The 27,182-nt window shown below is 39.6% G+C and overlaps 1 protein-coding gene across 1 annotated transcript in view; it reads left to right on the top strand.

Annotated features, from left to right (window-relative positions):
* Nucleotides 1-23,014: 23,014 nt before the first annotated feature.
* KHDRBS2 (KH RNA binding domain containing, signal transduction associated 2) overlaps nt 23,015-27,182 on the top strand; it is a gene marked incomplete at both ends in the record, with an annotated part of 323,724 nt that continues 319,556 nt past the window's right edge. Inside the window, one exon of the mRNA XM_080343013.1 lies at nt 23,015-23,105. Within this exon, the coding sequence (XP_080199139.1) occupies nt 23,015-23,105 (91 nt within the window). The remainder of the gene's footprint in view (nt 23,106-27,182) is intronic.

Here is a 27,182-nt window from a genome sequence, read left to right as displayed (position 1 = left end):
ATTTAGTTAACTCAAAAACACAGGCTATAGCAACTTGGAAAACACAAGAGTTAGGCTACGCATTTGACTATTTATTTTTACTTCATAAATTTAAAAACACCTTGTTGATAGTTAAATAGGCCTGTTTTTTCCTGCCATATTCAGTGCAGGTGCATATTCAAACAACACTAAATGAAAAATTTACAAATTCTAATATTAAGCAGCCCACAGAGCAAACCATTATTGTTTTTAAATTTGAGACTCAATGGCTTGATGTGTGCAGGTATATATTTTCTCAAAATTAAAACATAGCTGAAAATAATTGGTGCTGATTAACAAAACTCTTCATTTCTTCTCTTAGAGCAAATAAAAGTAGAAGAGTCCTGTTCTTGGACATTTTTAGCAGAACTTTAACAACTACACAGCAGCTCCAAAGACTAAATGTTTGATGGGCTGCATTCATATGAAGACAATAAGAGTTCATTGTTGAGAGTGAGGAAGACAAATATGTTTCGTAGTCTGTATAGCTACGTTCCCAGCAGCAAACTGAAGAAGCCCAGGCCATTCTTTGGCCTGAGGGCAGCTGATGTTGAACAACCCATAGTAACACCACTCAACTCGTACACTGCAGATGCTGCTCTCACGCCAACCAGCAGCGTGGGCCAGGCTGCGGACGGCTGGTCCCTGCCCGGTGGGCAGAGGGCTTGCTGCTCTGCCCCAAACTGTTTGCACCATCTAACAGGGATAACAACAGCCTCGCAGAGCAGTATGCCGGTAACCTATAGGTTTCCAAACACAATGTTTACCTTACCGTAAAATAGTTATGATATTAACAGGCTTTTTAAGCAGACAGAGATGGTATTCAGGGTACGTCAGCAGTGACTCAGGACATTTATACTGATCAGTCTCTGCCAAGTCAAAAAAATGAGAGCGTTTTCACTGCTCTTTCAGATCAATATGTATTTCATTTCTGGAAACTGTTGGCCTGCATCTCAGCAGAAGTTATCTGTGAGGCATCTGTAACCCCAGCAAGGAAGCTGTAAGAGTTTTCAGGAATAAATCCTATAGTTGTGAGTTGCTGCTTCTTCTGTACTCTGGTGTCCCCAAGGACACCACCAGCCCTGACTGTCATCTTCTGCCCACCTCCTTCCAGGTCTCCCCCCACCCTGCCCACATCCCAGGACCCCACATCAGCCCCCTGGGGCCATCACCCCCTGCCCCAGTGATGCAGCAGCAGGGCCCATGTCCTGACCTGTCCCCATCCCCACTTGTTTCTGTCCCCAGGGAGACACCTGATGCCAGGGGCTGGGGCTGCCCTGGTGCCCCCAGCTGCCCTGCTCCTGGCAGCACCCAGCGTGGGGAACCGGCAGCCCTCACTGTGCCCATACATGTAACATCTGCCACAGAAACTCACCAATCCTATCTTTTCATGGCATTCCAAAACATTCCAAAATATTAGATCCACTTCCAAAATCCTCTTTCCCATCTTGAAGACAAGATCTGAAAGTACATGAAAGGAATAGTTAATTTCCTACATGCAGAGAAATAATCTATAAAGCCAAAGAGAGAAAAATTCTCCAGGCATTGGATGAGACATTACTGAACAGAGAAAGATTTCCTTAAATAACCTGAGCAAGCAAGATACGTGTGTCTGTGTATTAATATATATACATAAATAAGTATGTACATGCACTGTATTTATAATTACAATATTATATTCACCTCTAGCATAATTATTGACTTGTAACACTGATGAATCTTTAAAGGAAAAAAAATCTGTTAAACAACAATTAAATGAAGACTACTAAGAATCCAGTATATTCAATATAAGCCACAGCTGTAACAAGTAAAGACAGTGTTGCATTAGAGCTTAAGTTTCAAGCTGAGGTTAATAATGGAATTTTCTAAGGAGAAAAGTGCATAACATACTAAAATGGAACTATCTGGTCTGTTTCTCACAGACTACATTCCTCTGAGGTTTTCAGTATCCTCAGCATGCATTGATCATCACAGCCAGTAAGGTTGTGTTGGTTTACTGCTTTGTAAGGGATTCTCAGCAATCTGACTTTTAGGTGAGAGTGCTTGTATTTTTTGGCTGAGGTTTTCATCAGAACAATGAGTCATCATAACACCGAATGAGAAGAATAAGGTTCATTATGAAATGCATGGAATCAATCATTGATGTGTGACACACTGCAGTAATATTTTCAGTTAACAGTGAAAGTCAAGCTAAGGCATATTTTATAAATGTCTTGCAAATCTAGCATTCAGACCCATATGAGACTTGTTTTGTGTGTACACAAATGTAAATGCTGTTGTAGTTTTGCATGTTGAATATACATGAATATCAGTGAAGACTTCTTTGCACGTATTCTTAACAGAATCAAAACTATGTCTTTTTAAGTCCTCAAATATACATTTTCTGATTTTCCACATATGCTTTTAAAACCTTAGTGTTCCCTATAACTGAATACATATATTCCATAGTTACAGGATGCAACACAGTTAGAAATGTCTATATCTTTCACAAGTGCCATTCTCAGTGGCTCAGTATCACCATATAGGCTTTTCATGTGACATCATGAGTGTTTTCCAGACATGCTAAGATACATCTAACTTTAACAGTTAATATCCCTTATTTGTCTCTTTCTCATTACACACATACTTGAGATGAGAAACTGAACTACTAGTTGTTGGCATTCCAACATCCACCTTTGAAATTACAATGTGACTGAGCACACACTGTCTTTACATCAAAGAGGATTAGGCCCTCTTCTCATCCCAGTCTTCCCTGATGCTTAAAATGATTTCATGCTATTTCTCCTAAGAGTGGTTTTAACATGATCATTTTAGAGATTGTTCTTCCTGTCACACCCACAGCCTAGCCAGCCCTTTCATTCTAACAAAGCCCTGTGCATTCATTTGCATGTAAGAGAGTATTAAATTATGCTACAATTCAAATATTTCAGAACAGGAGATTAGAGACTTAAGTCACATTAAATAAAGGAGGCAATTCTAACACATATAGTATACATGTCCATCACTTTTTTTTTGTTATTCCAATCAAAACAAAAAAAACTTATTTTTTGTTATCTTTTAATTTAATCAATCATATCGCTTTTTTCTATTATACTTTTTTCATTCGTTTTCTGAAGAAGTGGTGTTAATCAAATGCAGTGCAGCACAGCGTGATATCATCTTCTCAATACAGCTTTAGATGAACCCTGTTTGTAACATTTCAGATTTGCCTATCAGTTAGTAAAAATTGATCATCTTGAATTAGGAGCATTTGTACCAGTTGTTTTCCTCTGGTTTTTTTTGCATACATTACATGGGTAAGTAGGGTAACTTAGAGACAGAAAGCATAATGTTGATATCAGTTCATGAGAAGTAAAATGGAAGTTAGTAATTCACACTATTTACACAAGCAGTGGATTTTCTATCATTAGGTATCCTAAACCAAAACTGGCTGATTTTCTGAAATTCATGCATCAGCCTCTACAATTATTGGACTTTGTAAAGCAATAGATGAGTAAAAATATTAAATTAACCTTCAAAATATTCCATGAAAACTGGTTCATAAAACCTGCTTGTTGTATGTTTACAACTTCAATTGAGAAAAATAAATAAATAGTGGAGATAACTTACATCTCTGTAATAGAGGCATTCTAAAATACAAATCAGTGAAATCCTACAATATCAGCTCTACTAATTTGTCCCACTGCTCCACAGGTAGACTTCAATTTGCAAAAGGTCAGCATGAAGTAGACCCCTGTATCTTGCAATTAAAAATGATAGGGGCAACAAGCTAAAACACAGAAATTATTTCCTCTTACAACATGTTGAGAGCCAATGTTGTAACTGCAAAATGTTTGAATATTTGAGAGCTCCCAAACATTGACCTCAGTGGGCCTGTATCGATACCAGTCAAGGATAGGCCATTGTTTTTGTTACGCTCTAGACCAGATGTTTCATTTCCTGCCAAGTCTGCTACTACTAATCACTACTGGGTTTGGCCTTATTATAGTGAGTTCAGTGAAACACTAGAGAAAAACAGTGACACTACAAAAGATGTAAGAAGCATTTCTCTGTTCTTTCAGTGATAAACAAGCTTGATCCATAGATGTTTTACAGACTTTTGAGTAAACAAATGACTACATAGGATCTCAGCAGCATATGCTAATCCAGGTAGGCAAGAATTAGTAACCATGACAGATTCTATCATGTGCAGTTGTAATAACTCCCCCCTCTTTCATATGCAACATCAATCCAGATTTGACACTTGCCACTGATCTTGATCACTACTAGTGAAGATACAGGATTAGCTGTGCAAACAAGTAAAGGAGAAAGACTGGCATCTGATATAAATCAGTCACAAGAAAAAGGCTCTGGAAAAGTAAGTATTTCTTTTGTAAAAAGTGGCACAAACAGAAATTGTATTCTCTTCAAAAAACAATTGAAAAATAAGCAGGGTTTGAATTTCAGTTTGGGAAAATACCGTGGAATGTGAAATGCCTTATGAAAATCACATTGGGAAAGACCCATGTTCATTCATGTCTGTTGACCAATGTAATGAGCTGTATTTAATTATTTCCTGCTTATTGTATTTATTTGCTTATGTCATGTCCCTCCTAATCTTCAGGTGTGAAGAGGCTGCAGGTAGGGAATTCTAGATATCCCTCCCAGATCTCTATAATCACACCTACATCTCTTTTTCTTACAGCTACCTTTGCCCTGGGAAACAAGGGGTTGAGATTTTGCTCCCAATACTTCTCATTGCAGTGGATGTTAATGTGGCTGCAGGAAGAGCAGGGTTCCACACTTAGATCGTCTGTGGCTTTGGTATGCTGCCAGTCAAAAAGCAATAATGGAAACCCCAACAGGAAAAGAGCAATTCTCTGTAGTTTATTGCCCAGTCAAATATGAAGATAATTTCCTGGCATCAGCCATTGGTATTTTCCTGGCGCCAGAACTTTTCCTCTGTCAGAGTTCCTACAAAAAATGTAGGTATGCAAACTACCCCCAAAAAAAGTCTCCAATAATGTTCCATAAAGGAAAGTGTTTCTTAGTTAGACAAGCCAAAAGATCACTATACATACGATACAGATGAGATCTTACTATTCATTCTGTAATACTGGATCATCTTGGAACTCGAAGACTAAACATATTTCTGTTCCCCTTAGGATAAAACTATTATTTGTACAGAGATTTTGCTATATTATCTGTGCAAGGTACTGTATAATCACATAGAAGAGCAATGAGAAATCTTTCTGATATTTCTCAAAAATTATTGAAAAGAAATTATGTTAAAAATGCAGAAATGCACCGATTTTATAAAGAACATTTTGGAACATTAGCTACTATGTCATGTAGATTTTTTTAATTGTTATACACATTTTATCTTGTTATTTGTTTTAAGTGTTAAATGTCCACAACTTTTTAACTGCAACTGGTACAGGCTAGCTGTAAATTTTGATAATATCTGAATTAGACACATATAGCATATCCTAAGTCCTTCAGTTAATAAAGAGACATGACACAGGCACACCAGTCAGGATCACACATTGTGCTTCTGCACATAGACTATATACACTGAGAAAACTGGGGACTTGGCATTCCAGAAAGAAGAGCTGGTGTTGATAATTAAGGATTCATGAAAAGAAGTGGTCTCAGAAAGAAGAAGGTGTCCAGGAAAGAAGGAGGTGAAAAAGTACAAGCAGCAGCACAACACAAACTGGCACAACTTTTCTGCCTGAGCTTCCCGGATCAGCAGTGATCTGCCTGCTGGGATGGAAGGTAGAGACCTAGTGAACAAAGCAAGTTAGTGAGTAGGTGCAGGAGATAGCCAAGTAGGGCAAAAGCTCTAATTTTGTTGGTTCTCAAATGAACCAGAGTATCCAAAAGCAATATGGACTGTTGTTTCCTCTGTGTAACAATGTTTGTAAGGATTACTCTGGCTTCAGAATATAACATTAGAGCAATATTATCAAAGGCTGAGGAAAAGAAAGAAAATTAAATTAAAAAAAATCTCTACTTTTACAGTAAATGGATTGATATGGGCTTTGAGGTCACTGAAGTAGAGGACGCTCTTTATTTACTTGGCAAAAATCCAGGTATAAAAGACTTAAGTGAGTATAGGATCAATATCACTGGAATGACTTAAGTGTTCTCCCTCTAAAATTCTAAAGGAATAGTAAAACAGAATGATAAAAGAGCTGTAAATTTCACAAACAGGACCACAGGTTAATTCTTCTGTGAGTTACCAGATCTATTAGCATTGTTTTTTGTTTCACAGGTTGAAATCTCTATTTGTGGGATTTGTGGAGGAAGAAGAGGAATGTGTGCTGAAGTTCCAAGGTTAAGATATACTCAGGACAGGTATGTTTGTAAAAACACCTTAAGCTGAATCATCAATGATCAACCTCAGTTCTTCCTGAAGTTACCTGAGTTGTGGTTACCTGAAATGATTTTTTTTGTGAACGTGAATCACACATGATCTGAAGAAGTTTTACTGCATTTAGATACAGAGGCTGTGTTCCATCTAACCTAATGTAGTATCTGTAAATTTGTGTCCTAAATCTGTTTTAATTCCAATTAGACACATGAGGGAAATTTTTTCACAATGAGAACAATCAGTCTCTGGAATAATCTCCCCAGGGAAGTGGTGGATTCCTCAACACTGGATGCCTTCAAGATTCATCTGGACAGTTGCTGGGACATCTTGGCTAGACTGTGTTTTTGCCAAGAAAGGTCACAGAATCACAGGGTGTTAGGGATTGGAAGGGACCTTGAAAGATCATCTAATCCAATCCCCCTGTCGGAGCAGGAACACCTAGATGAGGTTACACAGGTCAGACCAGATGATCCTTGTAGGCCCTTCCAACCTGGTATTCTGTGATTCTACAATTCTGTGATTAATAAGCTGAAGTTCACTTTCCAGTCAAGGCACATAAATAGATTTCTAAGGTAAATGAGATGAATCCCCTTCTAGAGGCACTTATCTCTCTCCATTAACTATAAAGGAATGTAGCACTAACTTCCTTAAAGTCAGGCTTTGAGATCTATAGTTTCTATTGAAATGAATCTCAGAATGTTAAAACACAATCTACTTCTACAAAAACTATTTTCTGCTCTCTGCATTGTCTAATCTGTATTTCAACAGCAAAGTCTTCAGCTCTCATCAGTATGCCTAGATTTTTTTATACAATCCATGAGTAAGGACTTCATAAGTGAAAACCAGTCAGATAATACAGTGATTGGAAAGCAAACCAATATAAAAGGCTGTAGGTTATACTTTAAATCCTGTTCCCTTGTCAAGTGCTCTTACAGGACTGAACTAAACAGAAGTATTCATTTCATAAATATTTTCCTGGTGCTTGGCATCTGAAAATCAACACAGAGATCGGACCTTTTAAAAGGCAACTGGATGACATGATAGTGCTGCCCTTTTTTTTCAGTAGTTGAGTGGTTAAGAAATTAAATCAGTACATGTTTTGATTCTGGTTTTGATTTGAAGAACACGTCTTGCATCTTGCATAGTCAGTAGACTGTAAACTCCTATAAACAAAAAGTTTGTTAAAAGTTGCAGAACAGTAAACTATCTTCCATATTTCCTGGGATAAAGAAAAATTAGGCTCTAGTGTGGCAGTTTATGGCATTCTCTTGAAAGAAGAAACCTGGGTTGCAGTCTCTCTTTTAATGTTAGTCTCTGTACTAGATGATGAGCTCATGTGAGAGCTGGAATCGTATTGTCTTCTCTGGAAAGTGCCCTAATCGTGAGGTTACAGTCACACACACATACTCTCTTTTTGTCTGGTCGATATGCAATTGCTCCAAACAGTGAAAAAGCTTCAATAGAAGCTTCCATGGAAGACAATGAAGAGACTAAAATAGACTTTGTATTTGCAAGTCTAGACTAGTGTTTGGCTGAAATTCCTGAAAACCAGTATACATGGGGAAGAAGAAGTAGACCCCATATTTCACATTATGGAGGTCAGGTAGCTACAAGTAACATGGAGGTGACTCAGCAGTGTTACCACCACCACTAACACTCCATAGGAAAGGGATACTTTTCTAGGAAAGGGGTTTTAAGACTTCAGAGTGGCTTCCTTGCAGCATGGGAACTAGTTGGCAAAAACCATGAGGAGCCAAGGGATAAGACATTATTTTGCAGACATCTCTTACTTGGACTGCTAGTCCTTGTGGATGCCATACTCTGCTGCTTTGTCCTTCACATGTCACATAGGAAGCCCATGCACCTCATGACTGGCACCTGCCCCTGAGCAGCAATGGAGTTTGTGCCGTTCCATTAACATTCTTGAAACTGTGGCAGAATCAGAACGCTACTGGAAACCAAGGGATTACTTTCTGAAACTGTCTTGAACTGACTGCTAATTAGTGTTTTCTTTGATAGCCCTTTTCATAGCTGGATGCAGTTGGGTGAAAATAAACCACAAAGGGAGCACATTTATGTTTAGCATTAGTTTTTACTTAGTTTTGTAGATACATGTTAGAAACTGCAGTAATCTTCTTTATTTGTAATATATTGTAAATTGATATAGTAACCTTATTCAGTTCAGGAGTCCTTTTTTTATACCTCTCAGAAGTCTAATCAAATGAATACATTTCATAATGAGTTGGATCATGTGATATTGCTCAAACTAATCTGGTGACTTCTACTTTGTTACAATATTAGATATCACTAAAACGTAGTACAGGGGGTGAGATAAATTTTCCTGTGCCCTGAGGGCTTTTTCCATGTGATAGAGAAACAGGGATCTGAGATTACTTGTTTGGATTTTGAAAATCAGGACAGTCTTCTGGCCACATTTTCATGAAAAAATGCAGTTTACAAATTATATATCCAGAAATGATAACTTTTCTCACTCTTGTTTTAATTTCTATACTCATAAACCATAACTAGATTATGGTACATGTGAATTCTTCAAAGTTTCAGTCATCTGCTCCTGCTGCATCCTGCATTTGTATCAGATCAAAACCAATGTATGTACCCGCTGAATGATGGTCTCCAGACCCAGAGAACAAGGTATATGGGCCAGATGGAAATGTAGGTACAAACCATCCTGAATGGATGGAACTGATGAAGGTTCTATAAATTAGGAAGGAAATATTGATTGTATTAAAGATGTGTCCTTTTAGCCAGCAGTAGGTTGTTCTATTTTGGTTTGGGGTTGTTTGTTTGTTCAGGGTTTCTTTGTGTTTGTTCTTTTTGTGAGAAACCCAGTGCAGCCTTTGCTTCTCTCCTTGTCTTCACAGGCTTAAAGCCTGTTTTATTTTTAGCAGATGTTTGAGACATCTCTTGTTGGAGCAAATAAAGCACTCAGAATTCCGATTCAATGTGAATCACGCAAAGCCATTTATTACAGAAACAAGCCTCCTTATATATGCAGTTATTTCCTGATCATGTGTCGACGCTTCAAGCATGCATTAATTGATTGGATATCATCTATCTTCACAAGCTGTCCACTGCTGATAGGTCTGTTGATTTACATCATGTTGCTGCCTTGTTGTTGCTGAACTGTTTTACTCCCAGAGCAGGTCCTGTTTTCAGCTTTCTGAGGTGGCCTTGAAATTCCTTTGGGCTACTCCCCTGGCTAGTTCAATAACAAATCTCCATCTAATAGAAACCCATCAACAATCTGTCTTCTCAACAACTTAAAGAACTGATGTTTTGGCAGTATCCCTTGCAGACAGTTTAGCCACTGTCTTGGTTTCAGGTTCAGGCACTTAAAACATCTCACTACCCGCAGATTAAATTTAAAAATCACTTTTACCTATAAGCTAATCTCCATAATCATGTTTTAGTGACTGAGGTATGGTTTTCTCCTAGGCTTTAATTCACCTCCACCACCACAACATTCTTCTGAAAAAGCTGGCTTTTGCCTTGACAAGGATCTTAGGACATGTTAATGCTGGCTCTCTGACAGGTTCTAACAATAACACTTCTGAGTGAAGCAGTTCCACTCCGCAGGGTAGACTCTTATCATCTTGAATGTGTGATCAACCATGACTCCAGAATTTTAATGAGAAAACAGAGTGTCAGAGAGCTGTGAGAGGGGCTGCCCTGGCTATGTGGGATGAAAGCCTTCCATTCAAAGAACATGCAGAAATGGGTCATTCTCAGCTGTACTTCCAGCCGTCAAATTGCTGTAGTAGGAAGTTTTCAGTGCAACTCTTTAAGTGTTTTCTACATAGGCACTTGCATTAGGAGCATTCTTGGAACTACAGCTTGCTTTCAGAAAACAAGGGCTCTCAAATCATGTTGAGGTCACTGATAGCACGTACGTGCTTTGTTTCCCCTTCTCTAATAGAAGCATGTCTGTTGAGTAACAGGGACAGGTCTCACTGCAACTGCAAATGTTGACAGATGGAAAGGTCTTACAAAACTATTTGAATATAGAAGCAGTAAATGGCATATGAATAATTTGGGCCTGCAGCACCCAGTGGAAGGATAAAGGAAAATATATTTAGGACAGACCCAAGGCAGTCTTTGCTAGGCTTTAAAGCCACTGAGTAGCTATCAGAGACAGCTTTAAGCATGCAAGAAACATGAGAGGCCCTATGTATGTTTATACCTTATAGCATATACAATGTTCCTAGGCGATCCAATAAAAAAAATTAAGATAACAGAACTCAAGGTAGAAATGCACATGTTTTTAAACTAGTTTGTACACACCCTAGACCTGAATGCCTATAGAATACCTGTGAAGAAGGGATTGCTGTAGTTTCTGAGAAGTGTAATTTTATGGCCTACACCATTGGTCTTTTTTTTGGCACCTTTTTAACTACAAACCTGTGTTTATCTGTTTTGACTCACGAGGTTCCAGATAATTCCATTTTATTTTAATTGAATTGTTTTTATCTGATGCTGCAATAAATTATTTTGGCATAAATACAGTTATTGCATTCCTTTTTAGCTGGGCATCAACTTCATATAGTAATTCACTAAACTAATAGTATTGAGGAAGTCAAAAGAATAGCACAGTCAGACCAGCTGCTTCTTGAATTAAAACAATTTCTTCTTAAACCTAAACCTAAACCTAGAATTGCTTATTCCTTCTTCCAAAGCTGAATTTCCAGTCCCCGAGCAGCTTTAAGCAGGTACAAGCACAAAGCAGAAGAATACTGGTACATGTGAAGGCTTCATATGGAGCTGTAGCGAACAACTCACATGAGTTCCAGCTCTTCTCCTCTCATCCCAGTCTGGGCAGCTCTAATCCTCTTCCTTAATTTAAGTGAACTGATGTGGCTTTATCTATCCTATAGAGTCTAGGAAACTGATAACAGCACATATATGTCAGATCTAACACTACCAAGTTACTGATGTAAGGCACCAACTTCCCCCACCATCTAGCTTGACCCCTAGGAGTGTGGAAAAATTACAAAGAACTTTGATGAACAGATGAAGTCAGTGTTGGGTAACTGATAGTTACAATTGCTACTTATCCTTTCCCTTTGTTTCAAACCAGAACAAATTTCTTGTGAAAGGTCAGAAGGCAACCAGATAGAATCAATTTACAGGAATAGAGAGCTTGATAAGGTTAAGAGGACTTGAAAAAATCTACTGTTTTCCAAGTGAGAAATTTATTTGAAATTGCCCGAGAAAGTTAACAACAATTTGATGACTGTAGCACAGAATTGTCTCTTGGTTAGGAAGGAAGTGTTACCTCTTTTTGGTTTTGTAGTAAGGATAATTCAGGGGCAGGGGGAAGTAAACAATTTGAAGCATCTTCTTTAAGTAATTGAAATCTTATTTATAAAATTATAATACGGTTTCTAATCAGAACATAGCCTACAGTTCTAAATAAGAAACACAGATAAGTTATCCTATTACTACCAAAGGATTTTATCCTTATCTAATCAGATGCAGCAATCTGATCCATATGTCCAAAGCCATGTGCCTTGGGGGAGCAGGGAGTGAAGGTAAGTAAGCTGATACAGATATTCCATTCCTTTCTTGAAGTTGTCTACTTCCAACCTTATGAAGTATTACTGTTGTGGTCTAACCCAGCAGGCAGCTAAACACCACACACTGACATTCTCTCACTGCCCCCGCTCCCAGTATGGGGGAGAGAATTGGAAAAAAGGTAAACCTCGTGGGTCAACATAAAGACACTGTAATAGAACAGGAAGAGAAAATAATCATAATCGTAAATAAAACAAGTTATGCAAAATTAAATTGATTGCCACCTGTCGACCGATACCCATCCAGTTTCCTGCCAGTGGTCTCCATCCCCTGACCAACTCCCCAAGTTTATATACTAAGCATGAATTTATATGGTATGGAATATCCCTTCGGCCAATTCGAGTCAGCTGTCCTGGATGTTTCACCTCCCAGGTTCCTTGCTGAAAAGTCCTTGACTTGGTGCATTATCAACACCATTCTCATACTACATCCAAAACATAACTGTACCAGCTACGAGGAAAAATTTTAACCCAGCTGAAACCAGGACAATTCCTCACAGTAAACACGCTGTATTTAAACCTTTAAACCAGCACAACCCTCTCTGCTTAAACCAGGAAATTCATAAACCAGAAACAACTGCAGCAGGCAAAATTTACAAAATTTTCTTCCAATGTCCCTGTTTTATGGAGATATGTGCATTTTTTCTGCTAAATGAGTGGCTGTGTCTAGCTATGTAAGATCATGTACTAGGCTTTGTATGGTAACATATGCATATCTCCATTCAGCAGAAACATGTAACCTCAGTATAGAAGGCAGATTAATTATTTTTTTCTGTCAGATGGGTTAGTGACTCAGGAAAACTGTAGTATCAACCAAGAGAGATTCAGCTCTCTGAGTCTTACAGGGAACAATGGTCTAGTTTGGTAAGTCATCTGCCCCTTCATGAAAAGTAACTGCTCAGTACGTTATTTAGTACAGCTTCAAGCTTATGCTTGTGTACCTCTGTTTGTTAAGAAATGTCCTTCCTCTCCCTCTCTATGCTTCTCTTCCTACTTATTTTTTCTTATAATTAATTGTAAAAACTGCTGTTTATGGGAGAAAAAATTACAAGCAGAAATAAACTGAAAAAGTAGATGCAAAAACATATTGTCATGCATTTAACATTCAGCAGTCTCTTAGCCTTAGCTACACATAAATTCTTTAAAAATTTCACTGAATACAAGGTAGAAAGCAGTTTGGTTCAGCAGAAGACAGACAGCAGCATAGAGACTAAACATAAGAAGTCCGGTTATTTCTTTTATTACAAATAAAAAAAAGGCAAGCAAAGTAGGTGTTTGTGATTCTACAAAGAGTTGGAAGAGACATAGAATTATATTTAAAAGTCATTAGTCAAGATGACATACAGATACACCACCAGTCATCTGACATATAAATTGAATGATATAAAATGGAAAAGGGAAGAGAGTGGATGGAACAGAAATTGTTCTGAATTACTTGGAAATAGCTTAAATCTAATGACCAATCTGACATAGTCTTACGCAGCAACATTTTCTTTTGAGAAATGTTTAAGCTCCCAAAAGAAATTGTCCAAATAAGGTTGTCCCAAAAATAAAAATTTAAAAAAAAAAAAAAATAAATAAAGTCTACTTCATTTTCTGTAGCAAATACTCTTCCTCCTTTGGTTTTAAAGACCAGCACAAAACCAGACCTTCACCTAGAGTCAGTGCAGGACAGTGCTGGTGGACAGCATGACAGCAGCTCCAGCAGATTGGAGAACATCTGCTGCAGTGTCCTTGTGCCTGATTCAAAGTCCACTGTCAATGACAATACCCATATCAAAACCAATGGTCATTCAGGTAAGGAAGGAAAAAAAAAAAACCAAACACCAAAACAAAAAAACCCTCACAACAAACCCAAAAAAACCCAAAACCCAAACAAACAAAACAAAACAAAAAAGAAAAACAAACAACAAAATTTAGACTGATATTTTGTAAAGTGTATTCATGGCAATTTATTTTTCCCCTTTCAGCAGACTTCATCAGAAAACTTTTGGAAACACTAAAGGATTCAATTAACATTGTAAATACTAGAGTCATTTTGTGCCTGCACAAAATGGTCTTTTATGATGCAGGCAGTCTCTTCTGGGAAATTATTCCAAAGGTCCTCAAGAGATGTCCATTCTGTATTTAAAACATTAATGTTTTGTTGTATTGTAATAAGCAAGTTCTGTTTAAAATAAGGTATATGAGGACAAAAAAGTAAATTGCAAATACAAGAGCAAAGAAAAGTAGTTTTGCATAATTCATTAAAAATTATTCTAAAGTAAATCTCTTCAAATCCATCAGGCTTTGTATTTTGATATTCCTAAAAAGGAATGTAATTACGTTTTAGGTACTATTGGGTAGCTGACATTTACATATTTTGGGAAGTATCATTGCATTATATATTTCTCAAAAGTTTTTATTTTAACAGCTGCTGATTTCCCATTTGTATATAGTACACCAAATTTATAGAAAGGTATGGTAATTATTAAAAATGTTTTGTAAATCTCTAAGTTTAATTTGCACTTGAGATATCAAAAATTTAAAATAATGAACAAAATCCTATAAAATTAAGATCGGAAGGCAATAAAACTAAAATGATACTGACTGAGCTGGGACAGTGCTTAAACATAGATAGCAGTGACATAATATGTCCTTAAATTTCATCCCCTCAAAAAAACAAAACAAAACGAACCCAACAAAAAAATTACACCATAAACATGAGTTCATAGAGCTTTGGAATTACTTATTTGGAAAATTAAATAATAGCAAGATGAGACTGCACTTAATGCTCTGTTTAGAAAAAGAATGACTCATCATCCATTTGCTCCATGGGTGAACTGAGCTCTGCAATAGTTGAGGCTAATACAGCACAGGTCCTGAAACAAAGCAAATCCATTTGCTCTGGCACAAATCGCAAATAAACTCCATCATTCTGAACAGATTTAATGACGTTTGCTGAGCTTTTAACATTTTCATTCTTCTTATTTTATAGCTGGAGCTGGTCAGACACTGAAAACTTTTTTTCACAAACTTGCTAAATGTATGTCTGCTTTTAAAATCTCCTCTCTTTTAAGTTTCTTGACCTTCTCTATTTTTTGTGCACATCTCTAAGAGACCTATTATGAGTACAACTAAATACTGAAGACTACTCTAAAAAGAAACTGCCACAGGCATGGAATAGCTTTGCTAATGTGAAGAAGCAAGAAGAAGAAGAAGGGGAATACTTCTTAAAAGTTTTGAAACTACTCATGACCTAAAGGTTTTAAGATTTGGGTGCATGCTGATTTTTCTAAATCTTGTGGATGAGAATGCCCAGTGTGGACTAAAGATATTTTAGTAGTTAAAGTGGGAACTTAAAAGTGTTTTCACAGAGCACTTGTTCTCTTAGGAAAAATTACTCACAAAGTTGGTACCATTTTTCATTCTTCTGAACTTGATATGTCTATACCTCCCATTAGCCATTAAAATTACATTCATATATGTTCAGTTTTGATCAAATAAATTGTGAAATAACTTACAACATTTTTGCATGATTTACAGTTAATAAAAAGCTAATTTGCTTTTCAAATAATTTCATGTCTTCTACACAGTTTCTCTTCTACACTGCTAAAAGCCTCAAAACCATGCACCGACTTTTCCAGAAATTCTTTTTGCTATGATCCATCAAGACTGAAATATAAATGATGTATTGATTCTATTATTGCTTTAAAAACAGACAAATCTTTAAGAATTAGGTAAATACCACTTCACAGCTGCCTGCTGAACTAGAATATACATTGTCAGAAGAAGATATTTTCTGTGGGTTTGTTGTTTCATACTGGTAGTAATACCTGCATTTAATCCTAAATTAGACATCCAACTGGCTCCTAAATTTACGTGCCTCCTGAAAAGTGTTGTGTAATACAGTTCTTTACATGGAAAGTAGAGAGATTTAATTTCGCTTAAAGGGTAGTTCATTCCAACCCAAATTTAACAAGTAGTATTTTTCTTAAACTGTTGCGTTGATAGTATCACACACTTTAAATGGGTTTATAATAAACAATTATATGAATTTATACTTATGAGTACGTAAGTTGATATTCTGTATAGTGTCAAACCCTTATCTATGTCAGGCTTAATTTTGAACAAAATCTCCATAACATTTGACTGTGGTTTGGAAAAATAGCTGAAGTATTTTTGAACTTTTAGCACTGCAAACTATCTTGAAACTTGTTTAGTGAAGAATTTTCTTTTTTATTCCAGTTTGTTGATGATTTGTCTGGCATTTTCTTTGTATACTTCTACATTTCTGATAAGTAAATGGGAACTGGTTAAATTCTGTGGAGCTAAATATTGTAAATACATAAATAAGTGTATGTTAAATCATATGCTGAATGTGCTTCATTTCAGTTGTTGCAACATTGCAATAGATCTATGGATTAATAAAATATAATTTTATTGTATTGCCTGGCTATGGGCTTTGTGCACCTGATCGATAAACTAATTCAGCTCAAAGAGTTGTTGCCATTGTATCCTTCTTAAGGAAGCAAAGTTAACAAAATCAAGCTGCTGATTGATCAATTGCAGATGAATATTTTCTGAACAAAGCTACAAAACTTAAGCTAAGACCAAACAAATTGGATAAAAAGCTATTAATGCATTCAGGGAAAAACAAAATAAAACCAACCAACCAACTGAACAAAACCAAAATAAACCAAGCCACCAACAAAACACAAACCAAACCACAAAAATACCACCACAAAAACAAATAAAAATCAGAAAAGCCTACAAATAATCATAATTATACTGTATTATTAGCTTTCTTGAATCCATGCCTACAAGATTCTCTTTCTTTGCTTTCTACTTCTGATGAAAGTTCACTTCCTGAATGAAATAGTAAAAGTACATTGTTACATTCAGTCTACATTATCCTAGATGTAATTCAATCTCCTTATTTCTAGTGTATACTATTTGCATCCTCTAAACAATTCTGTTATCCCTAAGGTATAATACTTTTTTAAGGTATTTATAGATCTACTTACTTCTTAGAGAAAAAATATATGTATCTCATCCTTTTCCTCAAATAAATTCTGTCATTTTATTTTGAACATGGTCTGCCTTTCTGCTGCTACATGCCTGAAGTAGAATACATCTTGTCATGCAAATCACGTGCACTTTTTGGAAGACTTATTTTTTTGTTCCATCATCTGTTATACACTGACAAGCTTCTCTGGCCTTTATTGTCCTACACTACTGAAACCTGTTGGAAGTAATTTTCACTAATGCTGTTATGTACAAGCTAGATGTTTACATCTAATGCAGTTACTGACTTAATAACCAGTGAAATCAGATTTTTCATAGGATGACAAATCTCAACCAAAGATAGGTACCTTCAGGCGAGATGAATAAACTGCTGGAAGAGCCTTTTTCAACCTACAGACTGTAAAGTGTGCACATCTGTGGTGACTGCAGCAGACTTGGACATCTGATTTTTACATGCTTAAAGTTAGGTGACACCACCAACTTCTGTAACTTGCTGTGCTGAATAGTCAATGCTTAACTATAAACTGAAGGATTAGCTCAAGGAAGAGTCCTAGGAGTCTGGAAACTGCAGCTCAGCTATTCTAAATCCCATATCACCTCCTTTGTTCTTTGGTTTGTCCATTAGTTTTTATTACTGTTCTTGTTAACCTTCAAGGAAGAAAGTAGTATTAAATGGAGACTTGCATACTGGGAAAGGATGGTGGAAACAATAAAGAGAAGGGGAAAAAGCAAAAGAAAGCTACAAAAGGACTAATTTTGTATCATGTGAAAATAAAAATTAGAAAGCAATGTAATTGGAGATTTTGTGTGAAAAGGAACAGTTCTAAATCTTGGAGGTAAAGATTAAAGGGAAATTCAGACATCTATTACTTATCAATTGCAGTAAGTGTAGAAGAAATGGGTAGAGACTGTCCTGTGATCATGGTGAAGATTTTTGTGAAAGTGCTTCAGCTACTTGCAATGGATAAGATGTAATATAAAGGTCAGAAGGAACAGCAAAGATAGATCTTCAAATACGGGCAAGTAAAATATAAAATCTGGTGTTTACATACAATTGGAAAGGACAAAATTATAATGGTGTCATAGACTCACAACTTCTCTGTCAGTTTTGATAGCATCACAAGGAAGAAGGAAAAGAACAGACATTTTACACTGCATTTTATTCTTTGCTGTTCATTTTTATGTAAGCATTTTTTCTGCCTTCAACTGTTGTTCTATAGTTTATTAATTTGTTTAAAATAATTCCAAAATAATATGAGATCTTTCAGTGAGGTTATGCTTCCTTCCATGGCATTTACCCAGGGTCACCTTTTCAGTTACTTCCTCTTTACAACATCTCAAGAATGCTAAATATGAAATAGAGCTGTAACAGACATAATTTTGTTTGATGTGTGTTTTAATGAACTAAGAACTTGTAATGTGGGTATCATAAACCAAGTTATAGCATAAGCCAGCATTTATTGTACACCTGGAACTCACACTGAACTTTTCAGAAGTTTTAGGCTTGCCAAGTAAATTAAACCATTTAATGTCTTGGAAGGAAATAAGTACTGATAACATTTTTAACTGAAGCTGATTTATATCATTTATATGGATTAAAGACTGATCTGGATGACATGTTTCTACTTAAGAAAATCAGTGTTTATTCAGTTGTGTGAGTGGAGACATAAAAATCAGGGACTTGCCATCAGCTGTGATCTACAGTTACTGGTGTGCTTGCTGGTGTACACTTCCCTTACAGGTTGTGTGGCAAGGTGTTGGCAGTGCCAGGGCTGCAAAGACTTCTATAAGGCCAGACCCACCAAAGCCCAATGCGTCATCTCAGTGGTGTTACGTGGAAACAAGCTTTGCATTGACAGCTTGTGCGTGTTCAGATGCCACATTATCAAACAGTGAAGCCAAATGGTGCAGGGATCAATATCCACAGGCCAGCATGCAGAGATCAGATGGACTATGGATACAGAAAGTATCCCAAGAAGGAATTCAATAAACTAAACTAAAGGAGGTGGGGACATTCCATTCACACGTATTCCATTCACACGTATTCCATTCCAAGCACACGTATTGTTGCTTCTTTATGCCTTATATTATCAATTGCAATTCCACTTTAAGGGAAAGATATGGTTAACATACATTATAAGAGAAGCTCCCTATTTTATTTTTCTTTTTTTATGCTGATCTGTCATCAGTTCAGGAACCAGATAACCCTTACAGATAAAGCAAGTGAAACAGAAGAAATCTGAAAGCAAATGGTATTTCTGAAATTGAAAACTCTAGAAAAATCTGATCTTTGGTGTATGAGGTCCTAGATGTACTCACACAGACATAGATAACTGCACTGAATTAAGTTATTATATTGACTTTAATGTGATGTGTCAGAAGGGCAAATTATTGTCATCGTGCTAACACTGACCATTCATTCTACTGCATATTTTCAAAAGATCTCACAATAAGCATTTGGGAAGTTTGGAGATTTTCCTGCAATTGTTTGCTTCCACAGCCTTTTGACTTTATAGCTTCATGACAATGCATGCATATATAGTTGGCAACAGCAAAAATAAGTAATGATTGTTACCTATTCTATCTTCAAATAAACTGTAATCTGGTATGCTGTGATCCACTTCAGTATCAGACTGGGTAATTAAATATACTACAGATAAACTTTAATTTGGCTTGACACTTCAAACTAAAAAGTTGTAAAATGTGTCTTTGGTTTTTAGTAGCTAAGAAATAAATTGATCTCCAACTAAAAATGAAGTCATGCTTGATGTCATTTGAGGTCTATATTTCCTGTCTGACAGATTTTAATGCCTTTTTTTTTTTTTTTAATGAGGTATAAAGTAAAATTCAGAAAAGCACCTCAATGGCTTTGCAGCCTAAGGATCACTGAAAGTCAATTTAACTTTATAACTTTTGAAAAATGAACTTACAGGAAACTTGTCTCTGTCTGCTTTGCTGTAAAAAGATGTGCAAGCAAACCTGCTTCCTGTTCCTTTGACCAGAAAAGAAAAAGGAGTTTGATGAATGTAGCACTTCCCACTGTGTAATAAACTTAAAGATGTTTAAATCAAAGCTTCCTATGATCTAAGTACGTTAAGTACAATTAAACATACTGAAGTAGCACTACTCTTCTAACACCCCAGATGGAAAGCCCCCAAAATTCATTTTCCATATATGTGGCCATATGGTATGTTTTCAAATCTCTCAGACCAGGATTGCTTCCAAGTGAGGGCAGCTCAGATTTGTCTTGAAGGTGCTGTAAGAGAATACACCTATCACCAGTTTTATCTCTTTTTGAACTGAGGGGCACCAACCTGAACTATTCTGATGAACAGAGCTGCACAAGTATGATCTGAAGACACTGGTGTTCCCTCAAGCAAGACAGTCCTGAGCCGTGTTGCAAACCGTGTGCCATTTCTTGCTTCTCTGTTAACTGGGGAAGAAGAAGAACTATTCAAGCGGTAAATTGAATCAGGTAAATTATTAATAAAATATCTCAGTTCTGTGCTTCTCTTTGTTTTATTAGTTTTTCTTAAAAGGAGGACTTATGCCTTCCCTTTATCCTCATACCCAATTTGTAGTAAAAGCTGATTGGCAATTCACTTTTCAATTCTCCTATCAGTCTTCTCTGCCTCTTAAGTGTTTCACAAGTTTCACAGTTTTCCTGCTTCTACTCTTTCTCAGCAGGGAAGTTATTTTATTCTTTCCACCCCCCGTCCCACCCCAACCCCAGGAATTCTGTAGAATTATAGCACATTGGCCCCTGCCATTCTCTACATGTTCTTGCAAACACGTAATCCCTCAGCTATCTGCAAACTGAGTGGAAATTGTGCAAAGGCTGCCTACATGTATCTTAGGACTTTGAAAACACTGGGAACAAAATTTTTATGCAATGGTTGTACAATGTCTTCAAAACCTTATGGATGTCCTCACAGAGCTTTGTCTTGATTTTTACCTTTCTTCATTCCTTCATCCTCTGCCAAAAACCAACCAACCAACCAACAAACCCTGGAAAAGCCACACAAACAATCAAATCTATAAAACTGTAAACATCATAACAAAAAATATGAACAGTGGTAGGTGATTTAAAAGTGTATTATTGCAGCAGCTATCTACGTCATTAGAACAAATATTGTCAGTAGTCTTAGTGCTAAGTACTAAAAATCTCACATAGGAATTGAGCACACCATATTGTTTTGTGCAGTAGGCTGTTTGCTCTTGAGGTCCCACAAATTAAGTTTTAACAGCTCAAGATGAGTTAAGCATTTTTTTTTACTCTCAAAATCAAAATGTGTTACTAAATTGCCTGTTGGGAGAAATTCCTGGACAAATATAACCCATGACAAATCTATACTTAAAGCCAAATTCTAATTAAAATCAATTTTATTTACTCCAGCTGTAGATGCTTTAATTGCATAATACCTTTGAATCTGGCATGTGGGGCCGTGGGAGCTGTAGAGAGCTACTCCCGGAGGCGCAGGGTGGCAATTCCTCAGCAAACATCGCCCCTTTCCCTCGGGACCGCCGGGCACCTCCTGCGCTCTCTCCAGCTGTCCACAGCAGCCCCGGGCAGACATTTTCCGCGCCCTGTTGAAGCAGCCGTGCCCGGCTGCTGATGCTCCGATCGCACCCTCAGGGGAGGTGCTGTCTCGCAGCTCCGGAACGGCCACGCCGCTGGTGCGGCACCCCGTTAGCGGGGCAGCTCCCGGACCCCGCGGAGAGCTGGCGGGACGAGGAGCACGGGGAGCGCGGCAGAGCTCGGGGAAGGCACCCTGTGCTTCGCGGGGCCGCCGGGGCGGCGGGGGAGCGGGCAGGGACGGACGGCGGCAGGCTGCGCCTCCTCCGCGGCCCCGCCCGCGGCTTCAGTACCTTGGAGAGAGCCCGGCGGCCGGGAGCGAGGGCGCGGCGGGGGGCGGGCGGCGGGGCACACGCCCCAGCGACACGGAGCGACAGCGGGCACACGCCGACACGGAGTGACGACGGGGACACGCAGCCACAACCACGCACAGAGACACGGCCACGGGCGGCCACAGTGCAGACGCCGCCACAGCACACCCGCTGGCACGCGCACCCCCGCGTGCACAGGTGCTGCGGCCACGCAGAGACACGAGCGGGTGCACACAGGGACGCACAATAGGGAACGCGTGCACAGACGGGCACAGACCCACGTGCACACGACCACAGACAGACGCAACACCCAAACTCATGCACCGACGCAACACACACACTGAGCAGACCCCACTCCCACACACACCTTCACAGACACGTGCTCCCACAGACAGCCCCACAGGCACAGACACAGTCACACACGGACACACAGTGACACGCTTACGCAGCACACATGCCTGCGCCACTTGCACACACGAAACCACAGACACGCATACCATCACACGTGCTTACACTTCCACTAATACACAAACACACGGAGACAGACATACACAGAGTCACAGACACACACAGAGTCACAGACATACAGTGCACGTGCACACACACAGACCCCCGTGCACACAGACGCGCACAGATAGACACACAGACACACACATTCACACTACCCCTCACGCGCGCCCCCCGCCCCGGCCCGCGCCCGCCGCCCGGGACCGCCCGCCTGACGACAGCCAATGGCGCGGCGAGTCCCCCGCGTGTGCCCCACCCAGCGGGGAGCAGCAGCCAATGGGAGAGTTGGGGCGGGCCGTACCGCACCCCGCCTCCCTAGTTAAGGCCGCCGGTGGGAGCGGGTCGCTCAGTGGCGGGAGGGGGGGGCGGGGGTAAGAGGGCGTGCGGGGAGGGTGAGCAGCGGCACGCGCCGGCTCGCGCACGCCCCATCGCAGCCCCCGCGCGGCGCGGGGGGAAGGCGGAGGCGGCGCCGGGGCCGCGAGGGCAGCGCCCCCGCCGCGGGAGTGGCGGCCGGTGAGGGGCGGTGCGGCCACCTGCCAGCCGCGGGGCGCACAGGGGGGCGGGCGCCGAGGAGGCGACCGGAGGCGCGGAGCGAGCCGGCGCCCGCGCAGCCCGCCCCGGCGTGCCCAGGCGCCGCGGTCCCGAGGCGATGGAGCAGGAGAAGTACCTGCCCGAGCTGATGGCAGAGAAGGACAGCCTGGATCCCTCCTTTGTTCACGCCATGCGCCTCCTGGCCGACGGTAAGACCGCGCTCCCGCCCGCCGCGGCCCAACGCCCGCGCGGGGCGCCGCCGGCCCGCCGCTCCCCTAGCCCGGTGCGCTCCGCGGGGCGGGGGCCGCCCCCTTGGGTCGGCGCTCGGCGGCTCGGGCGGGGCGTCAGCGAGGAAACTCGGGTCCGCGGGCGGGCGGCGGGCTCGGCCGGGCGGCGGCGGTGCGGCCGCGCTCCCCGCCAGCCTTGGCGCTGGGAACGGGCGACGGGCGCCCGCTCCGCCGAGTGCAGCCTCGGCCGGGCGGGGAGCGCGGAGCGACGCGCGCTGGCGGGCAGCGGCAGGTGGCGGGGCTGTGCGCCCCGGAGCCCGCGGTCGGGCTGGGTTTGGGAGCCTGGGGCCGAGGGAGCCCGTCTGACGGGAGCGCGGCTGCGGCCGCCCCCGCCGGCAGCCAGCGGTGCCTCCGCTCCCCGCTCCGGGCAGGGAGAGCCCTGCCGCGGCTCTTGGGTAGCGGTGCATCGGCTCTGCTGCGGCGGGTGAGCCTCTGCGGGAACGGCTTCCGTGGTTCCCGGGTTTATTCGCACAAAGACAGATGATGCTGCTTTCTCCCTAAACTCGTTGTATCTTGTTTCCCATGCTTAAGTAGTGAGGCTTATATGGTGATACTATTATGCCGTTAATGTAGCATTGTTTTAGTTGACTACGCAATGTCAAGCGTTGATTGGGTATGGCTTATCAATTTCATGACACTGTTTCATCCCGGACATCATGATTTTTCTGTTAGATTTGTGTGGTCATCCAGAATATGCTGCTCATAACATTTTTGTTATTCATTGTGATTCACTCTGCTTTCCTTGCTTCAGTTGAACTAGTAGAACTGGAGATTCTTTAAAAAGTTTATAATTTAGTGTTTCCTTTAATAACTGCTCAATATAGTTATTGAGTGCAGGACTGGTGGTACAGCATTTCAACTTTTCCAGAAGTGTAATCCAATAAGTTCTCCTTATACTTCCATTCCTTCTGAGACAGATAATATTCATTTTTAAAATCCCTGTTAAATTTGGAACCTAATTTCAGAAAGAAGTAGTAAAGAATGGTGCATAAATCAAGTCAATCTGTCAAGCCCATAAATGAGACTAAGTCAAAGAAATGTATGGTTAGGCCCTTGAGAGAGTCACAAATTCAAATGAGCTCTCATTCAGAGGTGGTGAATAATTTCTAAAGTTCTCTTATGTCTGAAGGAAAATCATAACTAATTAAAACTTACAATGTTAGCACTAAGTGGCTTTCTCTGTCAGTAGTCTTTGTATTGTCTTTCTTTAACGTATGTTTTATTGATTGTGAATGAAGATACTGAGTCCACGCTTTGTTGGAGTGCTCCTGTTTCATAGCTTGAAAATTCAGTATTTATACTGACACACTTAGTACACATTTGTCATAGCTACCTTCCTGCTGAAGAGGCAGCCATGCTACTTTTTACAGTTGTTTTTCTAATATACGATAAACAAAGCCCGTATTTCTTAAAGGGACGTATTTTCTGCACCTTGCAGTTCGATCTTTTCCCAGAGGGGGGAGGTATCTACTGACCGTGTGTGCAAATGCATGGGAAAGAAAGAAAATGCATGAAGGACAAAATCGAAAGCATGCAAAGTAAAGTTAAAAAAAGGGAATATAATAGGTGTTTCTAGGCATCAGGTCCATGCAGAAATTGCATTTTGAGCAACTGTGAAATTGAATAAGTGATTAATTTTCTTATTTCTTAGTGTTACTAGCACTACGTATATTTCAGTGGATTTTTAAAAGATGAAGGTGAGTTGTCTGTAGGGAATGCTAATACCAGATTCACACCAGGTACCTGGCATTATCCTTCAAAACACCATCTGTCAAGCTTTCTAGAGATTCATTTTAGAGTCTAACATATGATGACTGTTAAAACACTTTCATCAAGGCAAGAGTACAGCTACTTAAGGAAACAATAATTAATGCACTGGTTGCTGCTGGTTATAAATGGAAAGGAAATGTATAGAATAGGCAGATCCCTAGAAGAACATGGGACAGTAGTGCAAGGATCTCTATAATACTGTATTTCCAGGATACATCCATGATGAAGAGATGCTTCCAGACTCTGGACTTCTTTAAAATATAATGCACAATCAGCTATGTACATAACAAGAGCAGCCAGGTGTTATTTTTACGTATGCTAAGCTTTTTCATTACCAGTAGATTTTGCATATAATACATAAGTGTCGATTTGAAGGCTTTTGCTTCAGTGTTGAGAGCTGAGGCATTCTCTCTGACTTGAAAGGGCTGTGATTTTTTCATGTCAGTTGCTAGAACCTGAGGTTGAGAAGGGACATACTGCTGTGTTAAACTGCGGAAGGGGGCACAAATGCTAAGCATTCCAGAAAAACAGATTCAATTCATGACACTGGATTTAGTTGTAAAGCTTTTTTGTGTGTGTGTGTGTTTTGGTGTACTTATTTTAAAAACAACAAATTGCTTATGTTTTTAACATGTAGGTCTGTGTCCTAGAGGTTGACCTGTGTCAGAGGCATACTTGAATCAGTAGCTATTACCCCTCACCACTAAGGGATGTATAGACGTTATTTACTTTAGTCATAATATGAGTTAGGGACTCCACAGTGCAATGTGTGCTGAAACCCACAGAAAAGGAACACTTCCCATGGCAGGAAATTTGCATACTTGCCAAACAACACAAAGAAAGGTGAGGAAAAAGGTACTAGCAATTCTTAGACAAAACGTGTGAAGGCGTTAAACAAATAATTTCTCCAAAAATCACAGAGAGAATCTGTGGTGGATTCTGAAAATGAATCCAGTCCTTAAATGACTAATCTAGTGCCTTAATGAGAAGATACTTTATTTCCCCCGGGTCATTACCTGTTTCATATAGAAGTAGCTCCTGCGTGATTATTACACTATTAGAAATGGAAGAGCCATTTATAAGTCATCTATTAGAAGAACTTGTGAAGCGTGAATGGTTGGTGATATTTACTGCAGTCTATATTAGTTTATTCAAGCTTTTGTGAAATTCTTTGAACATGTTTATTCTAATAACATAGTTTAGTCAGCAATGAAAACAAAAGACCTCTTTTAATTGTAATAGCTGAACTCCGAAGAATAGTCAAATCTCCATCTGTTCTGTATTAATTGAAATATTTTTGTGTACCGGGCTGTTTAGAAGAGCTGGAAGAATCACACTTTTTCATGGATAGTTTAAAATTGTTTTATTGTAAACTGGTTGCAGGTAGTTATTTCTTTAGGTAAGATTGTACTGCTTCTAGTAAGGAGATACCCTGATCAATATATGTGTCAGATAATGCTTGGTCAGCTGAAAAATGTGAATAGTGAAGAGTGAGTTTGTGAGCATTACCTATGTAACTTGTGATTGTGCCACAGCACACTCTAAAGCTCCAGTGAGAACTGAGACTCTCTCTGTTCTAGTGCTGCTTCCTAACATGGTAGCTAATGAGCTGCTTATGTGTGTTATTTTTGCATGTATATTTATTGCTTTGTGTAAGACCTCGGTGATGATGAATGTGAAAATAAGCGTGTGACTTTAGCTGTGAAGGTGTGGATGACACATAAAGCTGCAACTGGCTGGAACTGATTGGTAGTTTGAAACTTGTTTTATATCAGTCTTATTTTAATAAGCTAAAGCATCAGTTAATTGTATATGTACTTTTTTGACAACTAAATTGTATATTTGTGTATTTATATATGCATGCATGTATTTATATTTGTATGTGCGTGGCTTTGAAATATCTTGTGTGGTATATTATAAAAGCCAGCTGTATGTTTTGTAATATAAAGGCAAAAGACTTACTGGAAAGAGCGGGCCAAAGGAAGAACATCTCTCCCCATGGAAATGCCCAGCATTACTTGAGTAATGAGGCAGCTAATTTCTCTTTATGTAATGACAGTACAATTGACCTCGAACTTTCAGCTGGCATTCTGAAGACAATGAGAATCAGGCACGTAAGTTTAATCTTGAGCTAAGTCTCTAGATTATTCTGTGTGGCATCGCATGAGTGTTAAACCTCCGTTGTCAGACTCGTATAGCTCAGCATCATAAAGCTCCTTGTAGGACAGG

Source organism: Nesoenas mayeri, assembly GCF_963082525.1.
Source record: "Nesoenas mayeri genome assembly, chromosome: 3".
In the NCBI taxonomy this organism is placed as follows: Eukaryota; Metazoa; Chordata; class Aves; order Columbiformes; family Columbidae; genus Nesoenas; species Nesoenas mayeri.
This window is presented reverse-complemented; position numbering and strand designations above follow the sequence as displayed.